The sequence below is a fragment of the Garra rufa genome, chromosome 2 (genome assembly GCF_049309525.1).
Source record: "Garra rufa chromosome 2, GarRuf1.0, whole genome shotgun sequence".
Lineage (NCBI taxonomy): Eukaryota > Metazoa > Chordata > Actinopteri > Cypriniformes > Cyprinidae > Garra > Garra rufa.
Window position 1 is genome coordinate 10,983,094 of NC_133362.1, and position 21,746 is coordinate 11,004,839.

The 21,746-nt window shown below is 34.2% G+C and overlaps 1 protein-coding gene and 1 non-coding gene across 3 annotated transcripts in view; one reads left to right on the top strand and one right to left on the bottom strand.

The window, feature by feature from the left end:
* ide (insulin-degrading enzyme) overlaps positions 1–19,415 on the bottom strand; it is a 30,684-nt gene extending 11,269 nt beyond the window's left edge. The window contains exons 1-15 of one of the 2 annotated variants that reach the window (XM_073833717.1): positions 19,150–19,415; positions 16,974–17,158; positions 14,669–14,876; positions 13,165–13,334; positions 11,998–12,120; positions 11,485–11,597; positions 9,254–9,416; positions 8,790–8,882; positions 8,614–8,705; positions 8,299–8,379; positions 7,755–7,858; positions 5,246–5,348; positions 4,087–4,209; positions 3,916–3,998; positions 1,782–1,926 (exon numbers count right to left, since the gene is read on the bottom strand). In XM_073833717.1, coding sequence (XP_073689818.1) covers positions 1,782–1,926; positions 3,916–3,998; positions 4,087–4,209; positions 5,246–5,348; positions 7,755–7,858; positions 8,299–8,379; positions 8,614–8,705; positions 8,790–8,882; positions 9,254–9,416; positions 11,485–11,597; positions 11,998–12,120; positions 13,165–13,334; positions 14,669–14,876; positions 16,974–17,158; positions 19,150–19,184 — 1,821 coding nt within the window. In that variant the 5' untranslated portion in view covers positions 19,185–19,415. Of the gene's footprint in view, positions 1–1,781; positions 1,927–2,262; positions 2,408–3,915; positions 3,999–4,086; positions 4,210–5,245; positions 5,349–7,754; positions 7,859–8,298; positions 8,380–8,613; positions 8,706–8,789; positions 8,883–9,253; positions 9,417–11,484; positions 11,598–11,997; positions 12,121–13,164; positions 13,335–14,668; positions 14,877–16,973; positions 17,159–19,149 lie in introns of both variants that reach the window. The other variant, XM_073833716.1, reaches the window with a different exon arrangement.
* A 2,141-nt stretch (positions 19,416–21,556) lies between these two features.
* trnah-gug (transfer RNA histidin (anticodon GUG)) lies at positions 21,557–21,628 on the top strand. Its single transcript has one exon. It is a non-coding gene; the product is annotated as a tRNA-His (tRNA).
* The last annotated feature ends 118 nt before the right edge of the window (positions 21,629–21,746 follow it).

Below are 21,746 nucleotides of genomic sequence, written 5' to 3' on the forward strand. Positions count from 1 at the left end.
TGAAAACAGCAATCAAAATATTCGATTTTTGAAGGATCATGTGACTGGAGCAATGATCCTAAAAAAAAAAAAAAAAAAAAAACAGCATTGAAATCACAAATTTAATATATTTAAACAGAAATCAATTATTTTAAATGGTAAAAATTTCTAAATTTTACTTTTTGCTGTACTTTGGATCAAATAAATGCAGGCTTGGTGAGCAGAAAAAAAAAAAAAAAAAAAAAACACACCTTTAAAAACATTAAAAATCTGACTGTCCAAAACCATTTGACTGGTAGTGTATATATCTTCGAAGGCCTTCAAAATTGATTTTGTTCTCCAAAATAAAAAATATCCAGTAGCACTTGCATTCAAAAGTTGAACGCTTTTACCTTTTCACCTGAACATGCCTTTATCCATGTCCAGATTTCTGTTCTGGAAATTTATACAAACTACGGCATATTTAATCAGATAAAGCTTAATTTACATATTTAAACAAAACATTCAGGAAACTTGTAATTCAAGTCTTAAATTTACTGCGATTAATTAACAGGAGAAGTATGCAAATATTAATTAGTTAAAATTTTACCTAATCATCGGTAGTGTCTTGCCTTAAGTAACCCAAAAAATACAAAATAAATAAATAGCTACACTGTAAGACACTAACAAAACTACTATACAACAAATATATATTTTTTGCAGTTAGAGCAGTATCTTTCTGGCACAAAAAATAAAATAAAAAAAATTCTAAATCTATCTTCAATGTATCCTTAAATCCTCATTTATACATCTAAAAGCTGATCTAAATACTGAGAAAAAAATTAGTTTAACATTGTCCAAATATTAGCAGTGCATATCACCAATCAAAAAATAATTTTTGATATTTATGGTAGAAAATTTACAAAATCTCTTCATGGAACATGATCTTTTTTATATCCTAACGTTTTTGGGATAAAAGAAATCAATAATTTTGACCCATGCAATGTATTTTTGGCTATTGTTACAAATACACCCATGCTACTTAAGACTGGTTTTGTGGTCCAAGGTCACAAATACTTATGAGATTCATCTGAACATCAGTAAACACTTAGACTAGGCTGGAAGGAAGTCTTTTAAAAAAAAAAAAAAAAAAAAAAAAAAAAATAATAATAGAAAGAAAAAAAAAAAGCAGAGTTAGTTGACTAGATTGACAGTGCAATAACTCAACCATCAGAAACAAACTTTACAATAAAAATATTTTGTAGAAGCCAAACATACCACCAATAACCACTGCTTTAAGATACAACACCAAAGTTATTTTCTACTTTTTAACCTTCAGCTTAAGATTTGGCCTGATACAAGTAAGGGTTGCCAAATTTAAAATCTGATGATTGGTCTCACACACAAAAAAAAAAAAAACATGAATATTTGATGTTAGTGACATTTTAATATTGTGCATCCAGACGTCCATTTCAATACATGCAAGAATTAACTTAAAATTTGGTCTATTCTTTCCAAGAATCTTTCAAAATGTATACAAAAGAATCAAAATAAAGCACCACAGGTCATATGGACTACATAAGGCTTGTAGGTACTGATAAGATTTTTTTGGGGGCGTGTGTCTTAAAAAAAAAAAAAAACGAAGTCTAACACAAAATACAATAACCGGAGAAATTTCGAAGAAATAAACATCCCAACAATCTGCAGAAAGCAGCAGAATTTAACAGACAAGCAACCCTGCAAACTCACAAGCCTCAAGCTCCGCCCTTCACCCAAACACCGCCCCTCTCTCAAAAGGGGGAGTGGCTAATCACCATACTTACAAGGATGGCATTCATTCCTGAGGCTATGCCATAGACCAACCCTGCCAGGCGGGCTGCATATGTATACTCTCTCAAATCATCCTTCAACAACCTGAGAAACAGGTAAGTCATGTTGCAATGCACTGGGTCTGCATATAGGTAGCGACTAGCAGGATGGAAGAAAGAAAAAAAGGGGAGGGGGACACAAATGGAGTGATATTTGTATGAAAGGGTCATGACAAGACAAAAAGAAAACGGGGTTGAGAGGGACCACAGAGTATGAATATGCAGCCTCAGCTCCGGCACTACTCTGAAGCTAATCTACTTCTACACACGGGGGAAAGAAAAACAACACTGAAAAGAATGAGAAGAGCTTTTGCTGTGTAAAGGCCACAAACAAAGCTACACTGGTAGACATTTGTTTGTGTGTGAGGTTGGACTGTCGTCCTCACAGGAGGAGCATGTTGGGAAACAATGGCATGGGGGACTGTAGGATACTTACATACATCCCATAGACGGTATTTTGGAGGTCATAGTTCAGGCCGGCTAGCTCGGCTGCATATGCATACTCGTTCAGGGAATCCTTGAGCAGCTCAAGGTACAAATACGCCATGTTACAATGCAACGGGTCCACGTACGCAAACGGGCTGTGGAAAAAACGCATGTGATAAACCCTGTCACTTGTAACTTTAGTACGAAGGGTCGGTCTCTGAAAAATTTAATTGTACTTTTATAGTTAATGGTTTATAAATTAGTCTTTCTATCACAGCAAAAGCCTGACACTGCACCACTGCTGGGTGGAAAAAAGAAAATATCATGCTTAGATCATATTTTACACTAAAAATAAAAATATGCAATTTTTGATTTTAAAAAGTTATATTTTGCATATTAAAATAAAAATGAATTCTGACACAATTGACAACTTGGTACCCTACCATTAATAATTGTCACTATTATGCAAAATCTAGACAATCAGTAAAAACTGAAGAGCAATGAACATTTTTGCATAAAATCTTTGAGTGAATCTCATTTGAGCGAATCTATGCAAAAATGGTTCATTGCTCTTCAGTTTTTACTGATATTGTCTTAAGATTTTGCATAATAGTGACAATTATTAATGGTAGGGTACCAAGTTGTCAATTATGTGTCGGGAGAATTTTTATTTTTATATGCAAAATAGAACATTAAAATCAAAAGAAATTGCATATATTTTCATATTTAGTGTAAAATATGATCAGAGCATGTTTTTGACAGATTTACTCAAAATGAGATTCACTCAAAGATTGTCAAAAACATGCTCAGATCATATTTTACACCAAAATCAAAATAAATTGCATGTGTTATATTTTGCATATAAAAATAAAAATGAATTCTCCTGACACATAATTGACAACTTAGTACCCTACCATTAATAATTGTCACTATTATGCAAAATCTAAAACAGACAATCAGTAAAACAAGAGTAATGAACATTTTTACATAAAATCTTTGAGTGAACCTCTTTTGAGTGAATCTATGTAAAAATGTTCATTTCTCTTTAGTTTACTGATATTGTCTTTTTTTTTTTTTCGATTTTGCAGTGACAATTAGGAGAATAATTTTTTTTATATGCAAAATAAAAATATATGCAACTTTGATTTAAATGTTATATATTTAGTGTAAAATGTGATCACAGTATGTTTGACAGATTCACTCAAAAATGAGATTCAAAGATAGTCAAAAACATGCTCAGATCATATTTTACGCCAAAATCTAAATAAATTGCATTTAAGTTATATTTTGCATATTAAAATAAAAATGAATTCTTCCGACACATAACTGACAACTTAGTACCCTACCATTAATAATTGTCACTATTATGCAAAATCTAAAACAGACAATCAGTAAAACCTGAAGAGCAATGAACATTTTTACATCAAAATCTTTGAGTGAATCTCATGAGCAAATCTGTCAAAAACATGCTCAAATCATATTTTACACTAAAATCAAAATAAATTGAATATTTATAATTAATAAAGTTATATTTAGCATATAAAAAAATTCTCCCGACACATAAATTGACAACTTCGTATCCTACCATTAATGTGTCACTTTTATGCAAAATCTAAAACAAATAGACAATCACTAATATGTACAGTTTTTATGGTAAACCTACCTGAAAAACTCAAAGTTTAAACAAGCCTTGGGCAGGAAAAACTTGTCATCCTGTTTGAACCAAACTTTGCTCATTGCTGTGTCCTAAAAAAAAGGAAGAAATGAGAGACTTTAAGCAAATCAGGTCAAATTATAGTGTAAATTATACAAAATGGATTTAAGCAAAACATACCTTTATCAAAGTGGGGACAGATGGGGAATCCTTCTCTAGAGGATAAATCTCAAAGTTTGTTGGGATGAATTCATTCTTCATTGGCAGTTTGAACTTTCCATTGAGGTCGGCACTTTGCCATTTCTGAAACAAAAAAAGGAAACCATTTATTCCCCCCCCAAATTATAGTAAGTACAGTACACAAAAGATGAAATGAGTCTGCTAGAGTAGTTTATACACTAAAAATCTTACTGCTCAAAAACTTATATATATATTTTTTTTTATAGACATCTCTTCTGCTCACCAAGCCTGCATTAATTTTATCCAAAGTACAGCTAAAACAGTAAAATTTTGAAATAGTTGTACCATTTAAAAATAATGGTTTACTATTTGAATACATTTTTAAACAATTTATTCCTGTGATCAAAGCTAAATTTTTCATCATCATTACTGCAGTCTTTAGTGTCACATGATTGTTCAGAAATCTTTCTTATATGCTGATTTGCAATTGAAAAAAACATTTAGCATTTAAAAACAGTTGAGTACATTTGTTTCAGGATTCTTTGGCGAATAGAAAGATTCAAAGATCAGCATTTATCTAAAATAAAATAATTTTGGAAAGAAATCAAAAGTGATTACAAAAACATTTGTTACAAATCATTTCCATTTCAGATAAATGCTGTTCTTTTGAACCTTCTATTCATCAAAGAAACCTGAAAAAAATAAAATACTTTTTCAACAAATGTTTTTCGAGCAGCAAATATTAGAATGATTTCTGAAGGATCATGTGACTGGAGTAATGATACTAAACTCAGATTTGAAATCAGAGATGAATTACATTTTAAAATATATTCAAATAGAAAAGTTAAACAGTAAAATTTTACTTGCTGTACTTTGTATCACATAAATGTAGCCTTGGTGAGCAGAAGAGACTTCAACAGCAACAACATTAAAAATTTTACCATTCAAAAACTTGACTGGTAGTGTACATCTTTTACTAAATAAGCTGATTTGTGAATGTCACAGCTCAGTCCCCTTTCATCAAACATACAGTGCTCATAATATCACCCCTACAACCTTTTTAGTTACCCATTCAGACCATTCACCACTAGCAATTGTGAATAAGATAATGTGCGTGTATGTACTTTTAACAGAAAAGAAAAAACACTAAGTGTCTCACCTTAATAGCCTCATCAGTAATGGCTTCCTGTTTATACTGTGTGCCATACCACTCTTCAGTCCGGTCCGTCTGTCCTTCAAACGATTTGGAGACTACAGCGACCCTAAAAGAAAGAAGCGCAGCCAGAAGAATTGTAAGATCACTGCACCAGACACAGCACGACATCGTCCATTTATCACAGTTCCCTTGGGGAAAATGGGCCATGCAATTTTGCTTTTATCAAATCTTTGGCTCAGTAAATAGATTCAGAATTATGGTCATTACATCAATCAAAGGTTCAGGTTTCCCGGAGCTTCTCAATCTACTGTATAGAGCTTTAGATCAATGTGCCATTTCTGGACAATTTGGACAGCCGGGATTAATAGAGAACTTTTGAAACAATGACAGGCTATTTTGGACTCCCCTGCATCAATTACATAAGAGCACCAAATCGATTCTGTGTAAAACCCTGAACACTCTTTCTAGAATTAGACCGAAATCACACAAGGTTACCAGCAGGATATAAAAGTCCCAAACCATTCACTTGTGCTTTGTGCTTAGTGCACATAAAAACAGGAAGCGCTTTTTTTTTTTTTTTTTTTAAATCTGGCAAGCTTAGATTTGATTGGTGCACTCATTTCCAGCACTCAGACTTTTATTAAATTCTACTGGAAAACCAAAAGCAGTGTTTACAAGATACTGGGTTTCTACAATGTGCACTTCTGAGGAAGAACTAGTTGGTGGATTTGGCAAAGTTTGTGACATTTATGAACACCAAATTAAAATTAAACAGGATACAAGAGAAAATGTCATTTCGGTTTCCGGAAAACCCACTGCTAAATGTCACAATAACCATGCTTGGTCATTTTAAATATGGTACAGATGGTGTCTAGCTGTCCAAGTTGGCAGTTCTTGGCCAGAAAGGGCTAGATCAGATTTTCACAGATAGCCAGAAGTCTGGCTATGTGAGACATTGGACATCTAGTGTTGCAGAGCTTTTAGCAAGGTCAGTGTTGTAGCCAATCACACAAAAAGTGGTATGACAAGCAGTAAATCACCAGATCTAAATGCAAAGTATTTTATCTAGACCTGAATGGTACAATACAGCGACCCTACGAGCTCTTTCAAACCCAAAACACCACAAGAGTTGCAAACTTGCAATGATATGAGTTGAGATGCAGTTCAAACAGAGACAAACGCTCTTTTAAAGCTGGAAAGGAAATTGAATTCAAAAGCCTTCATCACATCGGTGAGAATCTGAAGTGGGATTCTTACAAACACAGGAAGATCCAGTTTAAAAAAAAAACAAAGCAATCTGAGCCCAGTTTGGCCCTGAGCAGCAATACATTAAAGAAGCTGATATTTGCTTTGCACAGGTTCAAATATGAAGCTCCTTCAGTAGGCCTTTGAAGAGAGCAGCCAATGGCTGGATTAAACTAATCTTATCCTGAGGGAACTCTAAACAGCTTTCAGATCCATCTGCAACATTTTCATCAGGGTAACACCTAGGGCTTGGCAAAAACAAAACAAAAAGGATTTCTTGATTTTAATTCTCATTTTTATGACTATATTGATACTTAAATCTCAAGAATCGATTAGTCTAGCTTGTTTTCAGTTAATGAACAGAACATTGTAATGCGCCTCTTATCCAATAAATTGCAATAAGGTTTGTTACTTTTGATATGAAAAAGTCTCAGATTTCAAATTCTGTCCATTTTACTATATTTTTTTTTAGCATCCATTTTAGTGTTTAATATGGAGTAACAGATCACTGTAGTGCCTCAGTTTAAGATAAAGCTCTTCCATTTATTACCAATTTTAGAACAAAACAATGATAAATAAGCATTCGAAGGCATGTTAAAAGAGTCAAACTCACCAAAATCTGTATCCTGCTAAATGCAATCGCTCAGTGTTTCTACCATGCAGACATCAATCTAACAGCTTGTAAATGTCACATTTACCTCACAAAAACATATTCTGTGACTATAAACTCATTCGTCAGGTAAAAATATTTACTCTAAAGAAAAGCATTTTGCTAAATATGCACCATATAACATTTGAATTTTTCATTTAAATTTTTACTGTTCTTCAATGTTTAATTTATGTTTAAATAAATCAGCCATGTTTTTAGGATGGCCACCATTTAAATTTTTATATTTTAAAAACAAATTTGGAGTCAAAAAAAAAAAAAAAAAATCAGAACTTCATTATAAAAAACCTTCACTGAGTGTAATTTAAGCATTTCAAACCTTCGATAATGTAGTAACAATGACACTCGTGTATATTTTACAGCATTTGTTGAGAGATTTTCTGGCATGAACTGTACCTGCTATATATCCAAAACAATCTGTCAAATTGGAAATCAAATCGTAAGCTTGTGAATAATCTAAACCCAGCCCTAGTAACACCATCCACAGGGTTTCAGTTTAATATGGGATTATTGATTGCTTTCTTTTATAAGTTATACACACACACACACACACGTGTGTATACATGTTACAAAAGTGAAAGACCCCCTTGTGTGCCTCACCTGACATTCTCCGGTCTCAGTTTATCAAGCACCATCTCAATCAGGTCTGGCCTGAATTCCTCCAGCAAGTATTCTGCAGCCAAGATTTCCTCCAGCGGATAGTACTGACACACAGAGAAATGGGCGTTACACTCAGAAATATAATTTTTTTGCTCTCAAAGAATCTCATCTTTTCATAACCTTTTTCAATGTTAACATTTATATTTTACACCATCCTACAATACAATGCACCCAACCTTACATTTCCAAAGTGACGACTGAGCCAGAAGCAATATCCTTGAAAAATGCAAAACAGCTACTTCTCTTTAAATCTCCAGCCAAGTTACACAATACTGTTCAATTAGTATGTTGATGCATGCTGTTCCAAACACTATTTTTGTAGTAGACAGAATGCAGCATACTGTGGCATTCAGTACACACACTCAAAATAATTAAAATGAAACACAGGCCATGATCTCCTGACAAAACTGAGCAGCACTCTGATGACATGAGCAACTGTAGCCATGGTGACAACCTTTTAAAGTCTTTCATGAGAAACACCTACATGCAGTAGACCAGCCACTTTGGACGTGTATCCACGAGGACGTTCCTTATCCTTAAATCTGAAAGCCACAGTGTTCAAATCCTGCAAAAACAAAATGTAGAGACAAATCATTGCAAGGAGCACTGTATGAAAAACCATCTGTTGTTTGTCAGATGTTTGGAATGAGAAAGTTTGTGCTCTACTTTTGATTTATTTATTTATTCATCCAAATTACATGACATTATGTTACACACTAAATTCCATTTTCATGACTGGAATTCATAAATTCCACATTTTCCACAATGCAGGACTCTACTGTAACAAGCATGTTCATACCTTACACTCCTGAAAGACCCACTCTTGAGGGCCCTCCGTCCGCAGCTTCTGAATATACTGGAACATGTGGAAGATGATATCCTCAACATGCACTGGAGACAGGAAATACAGCTCAAGCCTTCAAAAACATACTGACCAGCACCAAACACACACACAAAAACACTCCATGTCCTTACACAGCCCCTCTTCTGTCAGGTCCACATTAATAATGAAGAACATGAATCCTCTAGCTCCTTCTTTCTGGCCTCCGACTAGCGTGTTCACCCATCCTGAGTTGAGAAAAAAAGTGCATCCATGAATCAGTCACAATGCATGCCTGAGATCTAAAATGTATGGATCCAAACCATTTTTACAAGTCAGATGCAACCTTAAAAATCTTAAGGTCCTTGCACAGTTTTTGTATGCTTTTCTTCAGATGCCAAAAGCCCAGAAAATTAAACCCCATCCAATTTTCATGACGGACGAAAGTTTTGGATGCAGTGTGCAAACGTGGTTGACAAGATGAGGTCCTATTTATTTTTTTCACATGCAAATATTTTAAATTCTGTGTGCAAGGACCTATAGCCGCAAATTATCTTATAATCTTTTGCACGTTTTATAATTTGGCCATTCAGAGAAGAAGCAACCTTTCCTGACAAACCTTTAGCTTTGAGCTCAGACAAAAGACTCCCTGGACCCTCATGTCCAATCAGATGGCCCAGATAATGGCCTGGATTTGATTTGTAGTACTTCTGCAGGTCTGGGATAGGGAAGGTCACATACAAGTTTCTAATGTCCTTGATAGGTACAACTTTATAAAATTGCTGCAGAGAAGAAAGAACAATTGGAGATAGAATCAGATACAAAGAAAACAGAAGAAAAGAACATTCCTTAAAAGAAAAAGGAAATTATGTGCTACAAACATGAGCTTAATGCATCACAAATACTTGTTCTAAAACTCAACTGCTTTAAACTATTGTTTGGGTTTAGTAAGATGGTAAGAAAAAGACTTTTTTTAATTGGAAAAAAGAAATACAATCTTTAATTTTAACTTTAAACACTAAATGTAATCATTTTAACTAAATGCTGTTCTTTTGAGCATTTTATTAAGCAGCTCAGGCGTTTTCAACATTGATAGTAATAAATTTCTTGAGCACAAAATTATTACAGAATGATTTCTAAAGGATCACGTGAGACTGAAGACTGGAGTAATTATGCTGAAAATTCAGCTTCGCCATCACAGGAATAATTTGCATTTAAAAATATTAAATTCGATGCCATCGTCGATGGCCAATAGACATCACGATGCTGAGCCGGCATCGCGATCCTCGGCCCCGTCCCGCCGCAGCAGCAACCCGCTCGCGAAAAACACACACTTAATCACACTATATAGCCAAATGAAATGCTTTCAATTTCCGCATCTTTACTTATTTTATTATTATGAGGAAATATTAACAAGGACGTTGTTAGCGATCACAATACAAATTTCAGTGAACTCCAAACGAATTACACAAACTAGTTCGTTTACGTTAATAAATGAGGCATACAAAAACAGCAGAAAAAAAAAAATCTAAATAATTTTAATTAAATTAGATTAAATAAACTACACCAAATATGCCTTTTTCATGGTTTCACCATAACAAACAGAGCTTGGATAAAAAATAAAAAAAAAAGAGAATATACATTTTCCATCGAAATACGAATGTACAATACAAAGCCTAGTATACATTATAAATAACAGTTTATCATTCAAATACATTGGGAATATGGAAACACTTGGATTTGTGCCGAATTAGAGGTATGCGTGAGCCCAACGCCTGCTATTTTAAGTTTCGCTTTGTTTTGGTTCTTACCTTAATATATTTTGTTTCATTCCTGTTCTGTTCTGAATTCCGGTACGTTTAAATGATTCATTTTGGAGTCAGGGTAACTAACTTATAGCTATATTTATAGGCCCGGTTTCCCAGACAGGGCTTAGACTAAGCCAGGATTAGACCATAGTTCAATTAGGACATTTAAGTAATTTTTATAAACATGCTTAGAAAAAAACATTACTGGTGTGCATCTTGAGACAAAACAAAGGCACTGATATATTTTAAAATCAATCAGTGCAATTTTATTTCAGTTGAAACAACTCAGACTTACATTTTAGTCTAGGACTAGGCTTAAGCCTTGTCTGCGAAACCGGGCCTTAGTGTTTATAATGTTAATACATAATATTTCACTTGATTTGGTATTATTTCTGATATTACACTTTCTCTCTAAACATTCCGCTGCTCATTAAATGCGTTTGGAGAGAGTGGGTTAAGCAGTAAGCAGTCAATGAGAGAGCTATTTTGAACTTTAAAAAGCTGACTGATTGTAAATATGTTAAGGACCAACACACATCCTCCAAATACATCTACATAAAAACCTTGCTGTCTCGTATGCACGCACGCACGCACTGTCATGATCTAATGCACTTGTTAATGCCGGATCTTTAAAAATCCGTCTCAAATTAAGCACTGGTGGAAACATAGGCTACAATTAATTCATTATGAATTAATTATTTAACAACAACCATCCCACACCCCCGCCGTAGCAATCATCCATCGCGATGTTTCACATTGGACATCGTACGATGCAAAATTGGTCGACATCGCCCAACCCTAAAACAGATGTTTTATTTATAATATTTCACGGTTTTGTTTTTCTACTGTATTTTCTAAAAAATAAATGCACCTTAGCTTAGCTGAAAACACACCTTTGAAAAATAATAAATCTTACTGACCTCAAACTTTTAAACAGTAGTGTATAAAACCAAAAGGTCAGTTCTGATGCAACATTTCTATTAGATGTCTCCAACAGGGAGCAGGTTTAGGGTGCAATACACGACTGTGGTTTAAATCTCACCCTCAAGTGTTCTTCCTGGAAAGGGTGTGATGGGAACTCTGGAATGGGGACATTCTTGTTCTCGACCTCACCAAAAAGCTTCACCACCATAGATGTCAAATCATCCAGCGACTCTTTAAAAAAAAAAAAAAAAAAAAAAAAAAAGTGAGGGGCAATGTTAAACTCAAACTGAAAACTTCATCTCTTCACCCTTCAGAACACATACTAGTCTGTGCAAAAACAAACTATGAATCATTCAAGAGAAAGACAACGAACAAGGAAAGTCTCATGAAAGATTCAGCATCAGACTGCGACCGAAGTGAGAAATCTGCCGTGCCTTGAATGGAGCTCACAGATCATTACGTTTACTGTCAGCTACATTTACATTCAAATATCTAAGACTGTTAGCTGAAGGTTTTTGGATTTATTTTTTTTTACAGAGTGAAAGGGATAAGCCTGCAGATCAAAGACGAAACAGCAAGTGTAAAATATAAGAAATCGATTTAAGGTTGGTTTGTGTGGCTAATGACTGACCTCTGCCCAGCACACACAATCCCATCAGGTTGGAGGAATAGTAGGTGGAGTGAAACTTGAGCAGCTCCTTACGGATATCAATGCCCTGTTGAGATGGCCTTGTCTCAAGGGTTAACTTATTGCCTTAGACAAAAACACAAACAACACAAATTTGTGGACAATAACAAGCAAGAACATACAGGTAGTCAATAATCGCTTGGTAGTCTAAGGCTACAGATGAAGAAACATTTGTGACCCTGGACCACAAAATACATCGTATGGGTGAAAATTATTAGATTATATAAGATTTTAATTTTATGCCAAAAATAATTAGGATATTAAGTAAAGATCACGTTCCATGAAGATATTCTGTACATTTCTTACCGCAAATATATCAAAACTTAATTTTTGATTAGTAATATACATTGCTAAGGACTTCATTTGGACAACTTTCTCAATATTTAGATTTTTTTGCACCCTCAGATTTTAGATATTCAAATAGTTGTATCTCGGCCAACTATTGTCATATCCTAACAAAACCATACATCAATGGAAAACTTATATTCGGCTGATTTAGTTCTGGCTTTGCAGTCCAGGGTAACATTTGGCAAAAGTGATATTCCTCATACAAACAACAGTTAAGAATATTAACTTTTGCTGCAAAACACTAACAAATACATAAGTTGGAGAGCATTTTATTGGACTGAAATTTGTATTATCAATAATTGTATTTTAAATTAGATTGGTTTGAGCTAAACCTTAATCTTTCTAAACCAGAAAGGCTGATTTAAACACCAATAAACATTTATTTGACAGCATTCTTTTCATTAATTGAATGCACATCTGTTTCTCTCTAAATGGTGCTGGTTATTATGAAGGTAAAGGACAGAACAAATTGTTTTTTTTTTTTTTTTAAGAGAGCAAGCAAGCCTTATATAAGTCAAGGCCGCCACCATCTGGCTATTCCGGGCAAAAATAAATCTTCTCAAAGTAGATTAGGCTAAATTGATCTAGACATCATTCTCAGTGAAGGACAGTAGAAAGTTAGAGGATAAAGTATAGAGTTACAGTAGCAGTAGCCTGTGATGGGGAGAAAAAAGGAATTTGAAATAAACCTAGGTCTTCAAACAGGCAAGATAGGACAGTATCCACATAAAAGATTAAATCAGGCGTGAAGCATTTCCATACCAGTGCCAAACTTGCTAAAAGGATGTTTGGGGTTCCCAGTGGCTTTCTCCAACTGAAACAGCCGCCATGCGTCATTCATGAGGTTCTTCTCGTGTTCTGAATCCACTGCGTTCACCTCGCGGTCCTTACAGCTCTCATCAAACAGTGGACAGAGGAAGAACTGGGCAAATCTACAAGACAAAGTCAGTCAAACACCATGTAATGCACTGTTTATATAAAATCTGTTCAATCAATGTCAGCTTACAGCTGGAGAACACTACATGTTCCTGTTTGAAATCATTTGCATAAATAAAATCTGAAATTAAAACCATGCAAATTGACACAAAGAGCAACTGCCATGCAAATAAATGTACACAATGAGAGTAGCACTGCTGCAGTGACATGGTGATCTACACAGTTTATCACAAATGTGACCCTGGACTTTTTTTGAAATTGAGATTTAAGTCAATATTTGGCCGAGATACAACCATTTCAAAATAGTAAGATAATCACCTTTAAAGTTGTCCAAATAAAGTTTTTAGCACTGCATTTTACTAATCAAATTTAGCTCTGATACATTTACAGTAGGAAATTTACAAAATAATAGCATTGAACATGCTCTTTACTTAATATCCTAATGATTTTTGCATAAAAGAAAAAGTTATAATTTCGACCCAGACAACGTAATGTTGGCTATTGCTACAAATATACCTGTGCTACTTAAGACTGGTTTTGTGGTCCAGAGTCACAATTATGCAAGGGGAGAGAAGGGGAAAGAAAAAAACACTTAAATATGGAACAGGGTCAAAAATATATAATATAAATAAACATAATACACCATAATACACAGACTTTAAGAGATAATCCTCTAATAATCTGGTGAGTCTGACATTAAAATGGACAAATGGCAAGCTTAAGTGTGCCTACAGACTAGATTATGATGCATCTAAGCATCCAAAGACAAGGACAGTGCATTGCATGTTTTGACATTCTGCATTGCAAACCAGAGTTCAGAATTAACATTGGTTGACCAATCAGAATTTCAGAGAGGCAGGTGCGCTTTCAGAAATCCAATTCACTATGTGTCTGATTAATTTCTAATGGCTGCTATTGTTTGCCTCAGCTTTTTCCACACCCTCAAAACACATCCTACACACTTATTACCCGTCAAAAAACTGCTTCCTAAATGTCAGGTCTGATACGTTTGCAAAATTCTCCGTCATGACCCAGTTTTTGGAGATTAATTATGAATCATTCAAATGTTTCAATGAGCAGGTGGTGTTCTGGGTCACAGGAGCAGATGGGCTCTGGGAAAACTCTCCTCTCTACATCCCAGCAACCCGATTCCTCCAGGACATGTAACTCTACACCGAAAGGCATCGTGACACCTGAAGGTCTAAACCCTGTTCACCTTTTCATAAGTTCAAACAGCACATACACATCACTCTTCAGCATCTAAAACAGACCAGCATTCCAGATGGCTCTTTAATAATTCACAAATTGGTCTTTTTTTGGAGTCATTTACCTGTCCAAAGCCCCTTGTAGATGCTCATGGGATACGTCGAAATAGTAATTGGTGTGCTCTCCACTGGTGAAGGCATTGGAGCTGCCGGCATGCTCGCTCAAAAACTGACTGTACTCGTTCTCTTTGGGGTACTTCTCGGTTCCCAGAAACAGCATGTGCTCACAGAAGTGGGCCAGTCCTGAAATGTTATCAGGGTCTGACAAAGAACCTGCAGGATGGTAAAAAGATAAAAATAAAAAAAGTAGGAGATGAAGCACAAGACAACTGATAGCTTGCACTCTGACACAAAAAAGAGTGCCTGACAAACTTGTGTCAAGTTAACTTCACTAGATGATGACAGGTTCAGGCATATTCAAAAACTTAAACCCATAGTTAAAAAGGTCAGACAAAGGTCTGCATGAAGGTAAGCTACGGTATTAATGGCATTAGAACACCAGTTGTAGCCGGTTGCATAAACTGCTTAAACTGATCTTAAGTTAGTCATCTAATTTTTTTCTGCAAGACCAGTCGTAACTTTTAGAAGTTAATTACATAAAAACCTAAACTGGTTTAATTTGAATCCAAAAAGTAATACTGATTACCCACTAGTTAGTCAAACTAGTTCTTAAGTCACAGTCTTAACACAGTGACCTTGTTTATGCCCCAGCTCTACCACAATATATTAGTCAGTCAGACAGACAGGTTTAAGTCTTTAGGTGCTGTTCAGACAAGAAGCACAATTACAATTCAAATTCATTTAGTTTGTAATCTGAAAAGCAATAAAATAAAATATAGGAAGTTAAATGAACACAAATGTGACCCTGAACCACAAAACCAGTTTTAAGTAGCACAGGTATATTTGTAGCAATAGCCAAAAATACATTGAATGGCTCAAAATTATTGATTTCATTAGGATATTAAGTAAATATCATGTTCTATGAAGATATTTTGTAAATTCCCTAGCATAAATATCAAAACTTAATTTTTGATTAGTAATGTGTATTGCTAAGAACTTCATTTGGACTAATTTAAAGGGCAATTTTGTCAACATTTAGATTTTTTGAACACTTAAGATTCCAGATGTTCAAATAGTTGCATCTAGGACAAATATTGTCATATCCTAACAAGTCATACATCAATGGAAAGCTTATTTATTCAGTTTATCAATAAAAAAACCAAAAAAAAAAAAAAAAACACACCATTATGACTGGTTTTGTGGTAGAGCAGGGTTCCCCAAATCTTACCCTGGAGGTCCAATGCGCTGCAGAGTTTAGCTCCAACCCTGATCACACTCACCTACCTGTTATTCTCTAATGATCCTGAAGACCTTGATTAGCATGCTCAGGTGTGTTTGATTAGGGTAAGAGCTAAACTCTGCAGGAAAATGGATCTCTAGGTCCAGATTTGATGTGGTAGAGGGTCACAAATGTGCAAGTTGCTTGCAAAACCAAGTTACTCAATTCAATAGGACAATTTACAATAGAATCATTCATGCATTTTCCCCAGATCAGCATTTCGAAACAAATTCATGGTTTACAAGAATAAAGTTGCACAAATCCCAAACATTGTGACACTGAAATAAACGCAAAAGAGCCATGATGACAGCATTGTGTAATTGTGTGAATGATTAATCAGTTTTTTTAGCTGGTCCTTTGATCCTTTTCGGATTTAAAAACCAATTAGAATAGTGTTCAACATTAACAAAGCCTTAAAAGGAAAAAATACAGTTTAATAAAAGTTTAATAAGTGAATATATAATTTGCATCTCTTCTTAGACATTTCAACACCATTTCATTCAATTGACTTTTTCAAACACTCATGCTTTCTAAAGTGATTTGGTTGTTGAAAGCTGCACTTTCAGGCATCAGCCATAAGTCTGTGCTGACACACTGGACAGCGCTCCAGCTGTAATTCAAATCGATTGTTTAAAGTTATTTTCCTCTCAAATAAAAGGCTGAAAAGATTCAATGCGACACAATGAAGGCTTCAATGACTTGTACAGAGTGGTCTGTTTAGAAAAGAAATTATTCAAAACTCTCGTGGGCTTTGAGTTTCTCTCTGCAACAAAGACATAAAACCAGGACAAGGGTAGCCATCAAGGTCTGGACTATTAAAAGCAGCTTTTTGTGCCGTGAAATGCTACAGATAGACAGACAAAGGCATCCCAATCAATTCTGTTAAAATGTAGTTATTGATAACGAGGAGTCAATGCTAAGACGTCCTTCAGGTTAATTATAAATGTCCTGTATTCAAATAGAAGGGATCAGAAAGCAATAATCAGAGAGATGTATGCAAACAATAAAGAAAGCAAACAATTTCTGTGTACCTATGTGGACATCCAGTGCTGCTGATGATTTGTCAGTGGTGGGGTCGCTGATGAGAACGGCTTTCAGCCCATTTGTAAACTCAAGTCCTCGATACTCCCGTTTGTCTTCTGGAGAGCGAATGATATCGCTCACCACCCTCTGTACAGCCGGATCACTCATTCTGACAGACAGAGTTGAGACACGTCTGGATAAACATAAAAAAAGCAAAGTTAAAAGGCCTGGCATTATTAAACAAACTCTTAATGGATGACTTCTCATAAGGAGGAGTTTCAAAGGGCAAACACACTTTAAATGTCAAGTAAATTTCAATCAGACATATGTGACCCAGGACCATAAAAACAAGTCTTAAGTAGCACCGGTATACTTTTAGCAATAACCTAAAAAATACATTGTATAGGTCAAAGTTATCAAATTTTCTTTTATGCCAAAAATCATCAGGATATTAAATAAAGGTCATGTTCCATGAAGATATTTTCTACACTTCCTACCATAAATATCAAAACTTATATTTTAATTAGTAATATGCAATGCTAAGAACTTTATTTGGACAACTTTAAAAGGAGATTTTCTCAATATTTAGATTTTTTTTTTCCCAACCTCAGATTCCAGATTTAAGTAGTTGCATCTCAGGCAAATATTGTCCTATCCTAACAAACCATACATCAATGGTAAGCTTATTCATTTAGCTTTCAGATTTATTTTCATTTACCCTTATGACTGTTTTTGTGGTCCAAGGTCACATATAGATACCATATAGATTAGCATGCGAATTAAAACCTAATTTAGTTTTATATAGTTTTCTTTTAGTTTTAAATGTCACTTTTTTAGTTAAGTGCTAGATTTAGTTTAAATGGTTACTACTTTTGCCTAACTGTTGGTAAACGTCCATTTAATCCATTAGTTTACTTGTAACTTAAGTTCAGTCTACATTAGTGGTTAGTTCAAGCTCAAGTTTAATCTTACGGTTTAAGCGAATTGTATCTTGGTTGAAGTTTAAATTTTAACGGTTTAGTTTAAGAGTAAATTGAGATAAGATTAAGTACGTAATTTAAGTTATTTAGATATGAGTGTTTCGTTTAAGTCTAAGCTTAAACAGTCCAGTCGGCTTCCAGCGTTTTCATGGGGTTTTAAGATTTAAATGGACTGTTGAATTCTATAAAAACCCAACAGACTTTCAGAATTTAAACAAAAAAAAAAAAGTTGAGACATTGTGAAATACTGAGCTGTCATGAGCTACAGATATCACCCAATAGCAAGTTCCATGAAGATATTTTGTAAATGTATCAAAACCTAATTTTTGATTAGCAATATGCATTGCTAAAAACTTCATTTAGACAGGTTTAAAGGCTTTTTTTTTTCCTCAATATTAGTATTTTTTTGCACCCTCAGATTCCAGATTTTTAAATAGTTGCATCTCAGCCAAATATTGTCCTATTCTAACCATACACCAATGGAAAGCTTTTTTTTTTCAGCTTTCAGATGCTGTATAATTCTCAGTTTTAAAAATTTGACCCTTATGACTGGTTTTGTGGTCCAGGGTCACATTTAGAAACCGTTTAGATTAACAGGTGAATTAAAACATCATTTAGTGTTAATATACTTTCATTTCTGTACTTTAAATGCCAGTTTTTAACTTAAGTGCTAAATTTAGTTTAAATGGTTACTACTTTAGCCTAACTTTTAGTAAGTGTCCGTTTAGTCCATTAGTTTACTTAAACTTAAGTTCAGTCTAAATTAGTGTCTTAGTTCAAGTGCAAGTTTAGTATTACAGTTAAAGCGAAATTGTATCTTGGTTAAGGTTTACATTTAAACTGTTTAGTTTAAGAGTACGTTGAGATTAGGTTAAGTACGTTAGTTATTTTACATGTAAGTTAAGTGATATAGTTATATGTTTGACTTTGACTTTTTTTATGTTTATTTCAAGTGTAAATTAAATTAGCTTCCAGCGTTTTCGTGGAGCTTTAAGTTTTAAATAGACTCACTGTTGAATTCTATAAAATCCAACGAGAAATTCAACAGACCTTTAGAATTTAAACAAAAATATGTTGAGACATTGTGAAACACTGTGTCATTAGCTAAAGCTATCGCGCCCGATAGCAACACACGAGCCCGACGCCAGCGAACCGGGCCGCCGCTAAACGAACAAAGAAAACAAACCATATATTTGACACTTACCTAATAGTTCGAATGAAAACTGTGGAAAATATCATAAAATCGGAAGATAACTCGCTGTAAAGGTCCACCGGCTAACACATTTCTGCATACTTCAGTACTGGATAACAAAACTCCGCCGAAGACGTCAGGGCGCCATGATTTCTGTAGACAAAACCAATCAATCGCAGATCAGCCACAAGCCGCTTATATGTGCCGTTCGTTAATTTACATTTAAAATAAGATGGTAACTATTACACATATGTATAAACGCAGGTGGAACGTGTATTGATATTAAACATGTGTACAATACCCATTTGTTTCCCTGAAGTAGTTGGAATTGCTTAGTCACGCCTTGCGGACGATTGACGTTACGAAACAGACCACACCCACATCCAGGTTTAGTAGCGGGCACGTTGAGTATTTAAAGAGACCTCTTATTTAAGCGTCCAGCTGTTCAGCTCTCTCTCTCGTTTCTCTCTCCCACTGTTTTATGATGTGCTAGTCACATCATCTTAAAACGTTTACTGATCTAATCTTTTATTATAAGGGTAGACATTATGCAAACATCAAGATTATAAGGCATAACGTATAATATGTAAACGGAAAGTGTGTTTTTATGTTCTGTAACTGGTCAAAAATGTTTTGTTTGTCATTGTTTTTAATCACAGATCGTTTAAATTCGAAAATGGTTTGACAAATGAAGATCTTGACTAAGTTTGTCATCCTGCAGGTCTTTTTGACTGCTGTCATTGCTTGACATTTAATGTCAACTAGCCAACAACACTATCATAACGACCCCAGACGAGAACAAGAACACACTACTATGCATTACTATATCACTACTATGCAAAAATGCAATTTACTGCCCCTAAATCACATTTAAAGTGTCTTAAATAGTTTACAGGCTTCCATGTTATTTGGGTATAAATGGAACATGAATTGAATTAGAGAAAGAGCACTGAAATGGACTTCTGAGAAGCATGCTACCTACATAGTAACATAACATTATACATGTACGTTTGTTTAAAAAACTGTATGTACAAAAATAAGATAACAGAAAAAAAACAACTGGAACATGTTTTTTTTTTTTTTTTACTATACTATAGAAGTATAAAAATATAAATATGCTGACAATTTTCTAAATATTTTACAAAAGCATAATTAATAATTGAATAAATGCTATTAAACACTACTAGTCCAAAGTATTTGAACAGTAAGATTTGTAATGTTTTTTAAAGAAGTCTTTTCTTCTCACCTGCATTTATTTGATCCAAAGTACAGCAAAAACAGTAAAATTTAGAAATATTTTTACTATTTAAAATAACTGTTTTCTGTTTGAATATATTTTAAAATGTAATTTATTCCTGTGATCAAAGCTAAATTTTTAGTGTTATTACTCCAGTCTTCAGTGGCACACGATCCTTCAGAAATCAGTCTAATATGTTGATTTGCTGTTCAAAAAACATTTATTATTATTACTATTATTAATAATATTTAAACAGTTTAAACAGTTGAGTACATTTATTCAGGATTCTTTGATGAAAAGAAAGATCCCAAGATCAGCATTTATCTGACATAAATAATGACAAAAATCTGATATTTGTACCATTATACACTATACCATTCAATAGCTTGGAGTCAGTATATATATTTTTTATTTTCTGGAAATAAATTATAGAAATGAATACTTTTTATTTAACAAGGTAGGCCTATACATTACAAAAGATTTCTATTTTAAATAAATGCTGTTCTTCTGAATTTCTATTCATCAAAGAAACCTGAAAAAATTCTACTCAGCTGTTTTCAACATAATAATAATAATAATAAATGTTTTTTGAGCAGCAAAGCAGAATCTTAGAATGATTTCTGAAGGATCATGTGATGTGACTGCAGTGATGCTAAAATTCAGCTTTGGAATCACAGGAATAAATTACATTTTAAAGTATATTCAAATAGAAAACTTATTTTAAATTGTAAAAATATTTCAACTATTTTTACTGCTTTTGCTGTATTTTGAATCGAATAAATGCAGGCTTGGTGGGCAGAAGAGACTTGTAAAAAAAACATTAAAAAGCTTACTGTTCAAAAACTTTTTGACAAGTCACCATGACAAAAAATAAGCACAGAAACATAATGTCACAGATGGCATGCCAACTGATTGTAAGATTTGTAGAACCAGAATAAGAGGAAATAACGTTAAATATAAAAGTTAATGAGGCAACTTCTGAGCTAATAGTGGTGAACGTCCATTTTTACGCACAAATTTCTTGTTTTACAACATGAAAGTAAGTTGCTGAAAGAGCTGTTTATCAATACACTCAATTAAAGCCTTCAAATGTCAAAAGAAATTGCAAAACCCAGCCGATGTGGCTTGTTAAACAATCATGCCTCTGAATTTTCTGCCTCGCCCTCGTCCTGTAGGTGGCTCGCCGTGATCGTATAGTGGTTAGTACTCTGCGTTGTGGCCGCAGCAACCCCGGTTCGAATCCGGGTCACGGCAGTTTTTTGTTTGGTGAAATCCTGAATTCATTATTACGGATTCTGAGTATTTAAATATTGTCAAATCACGACGATTACAGAATGAATATTAAATAGCAACGACCGATTAAAAAGACTGA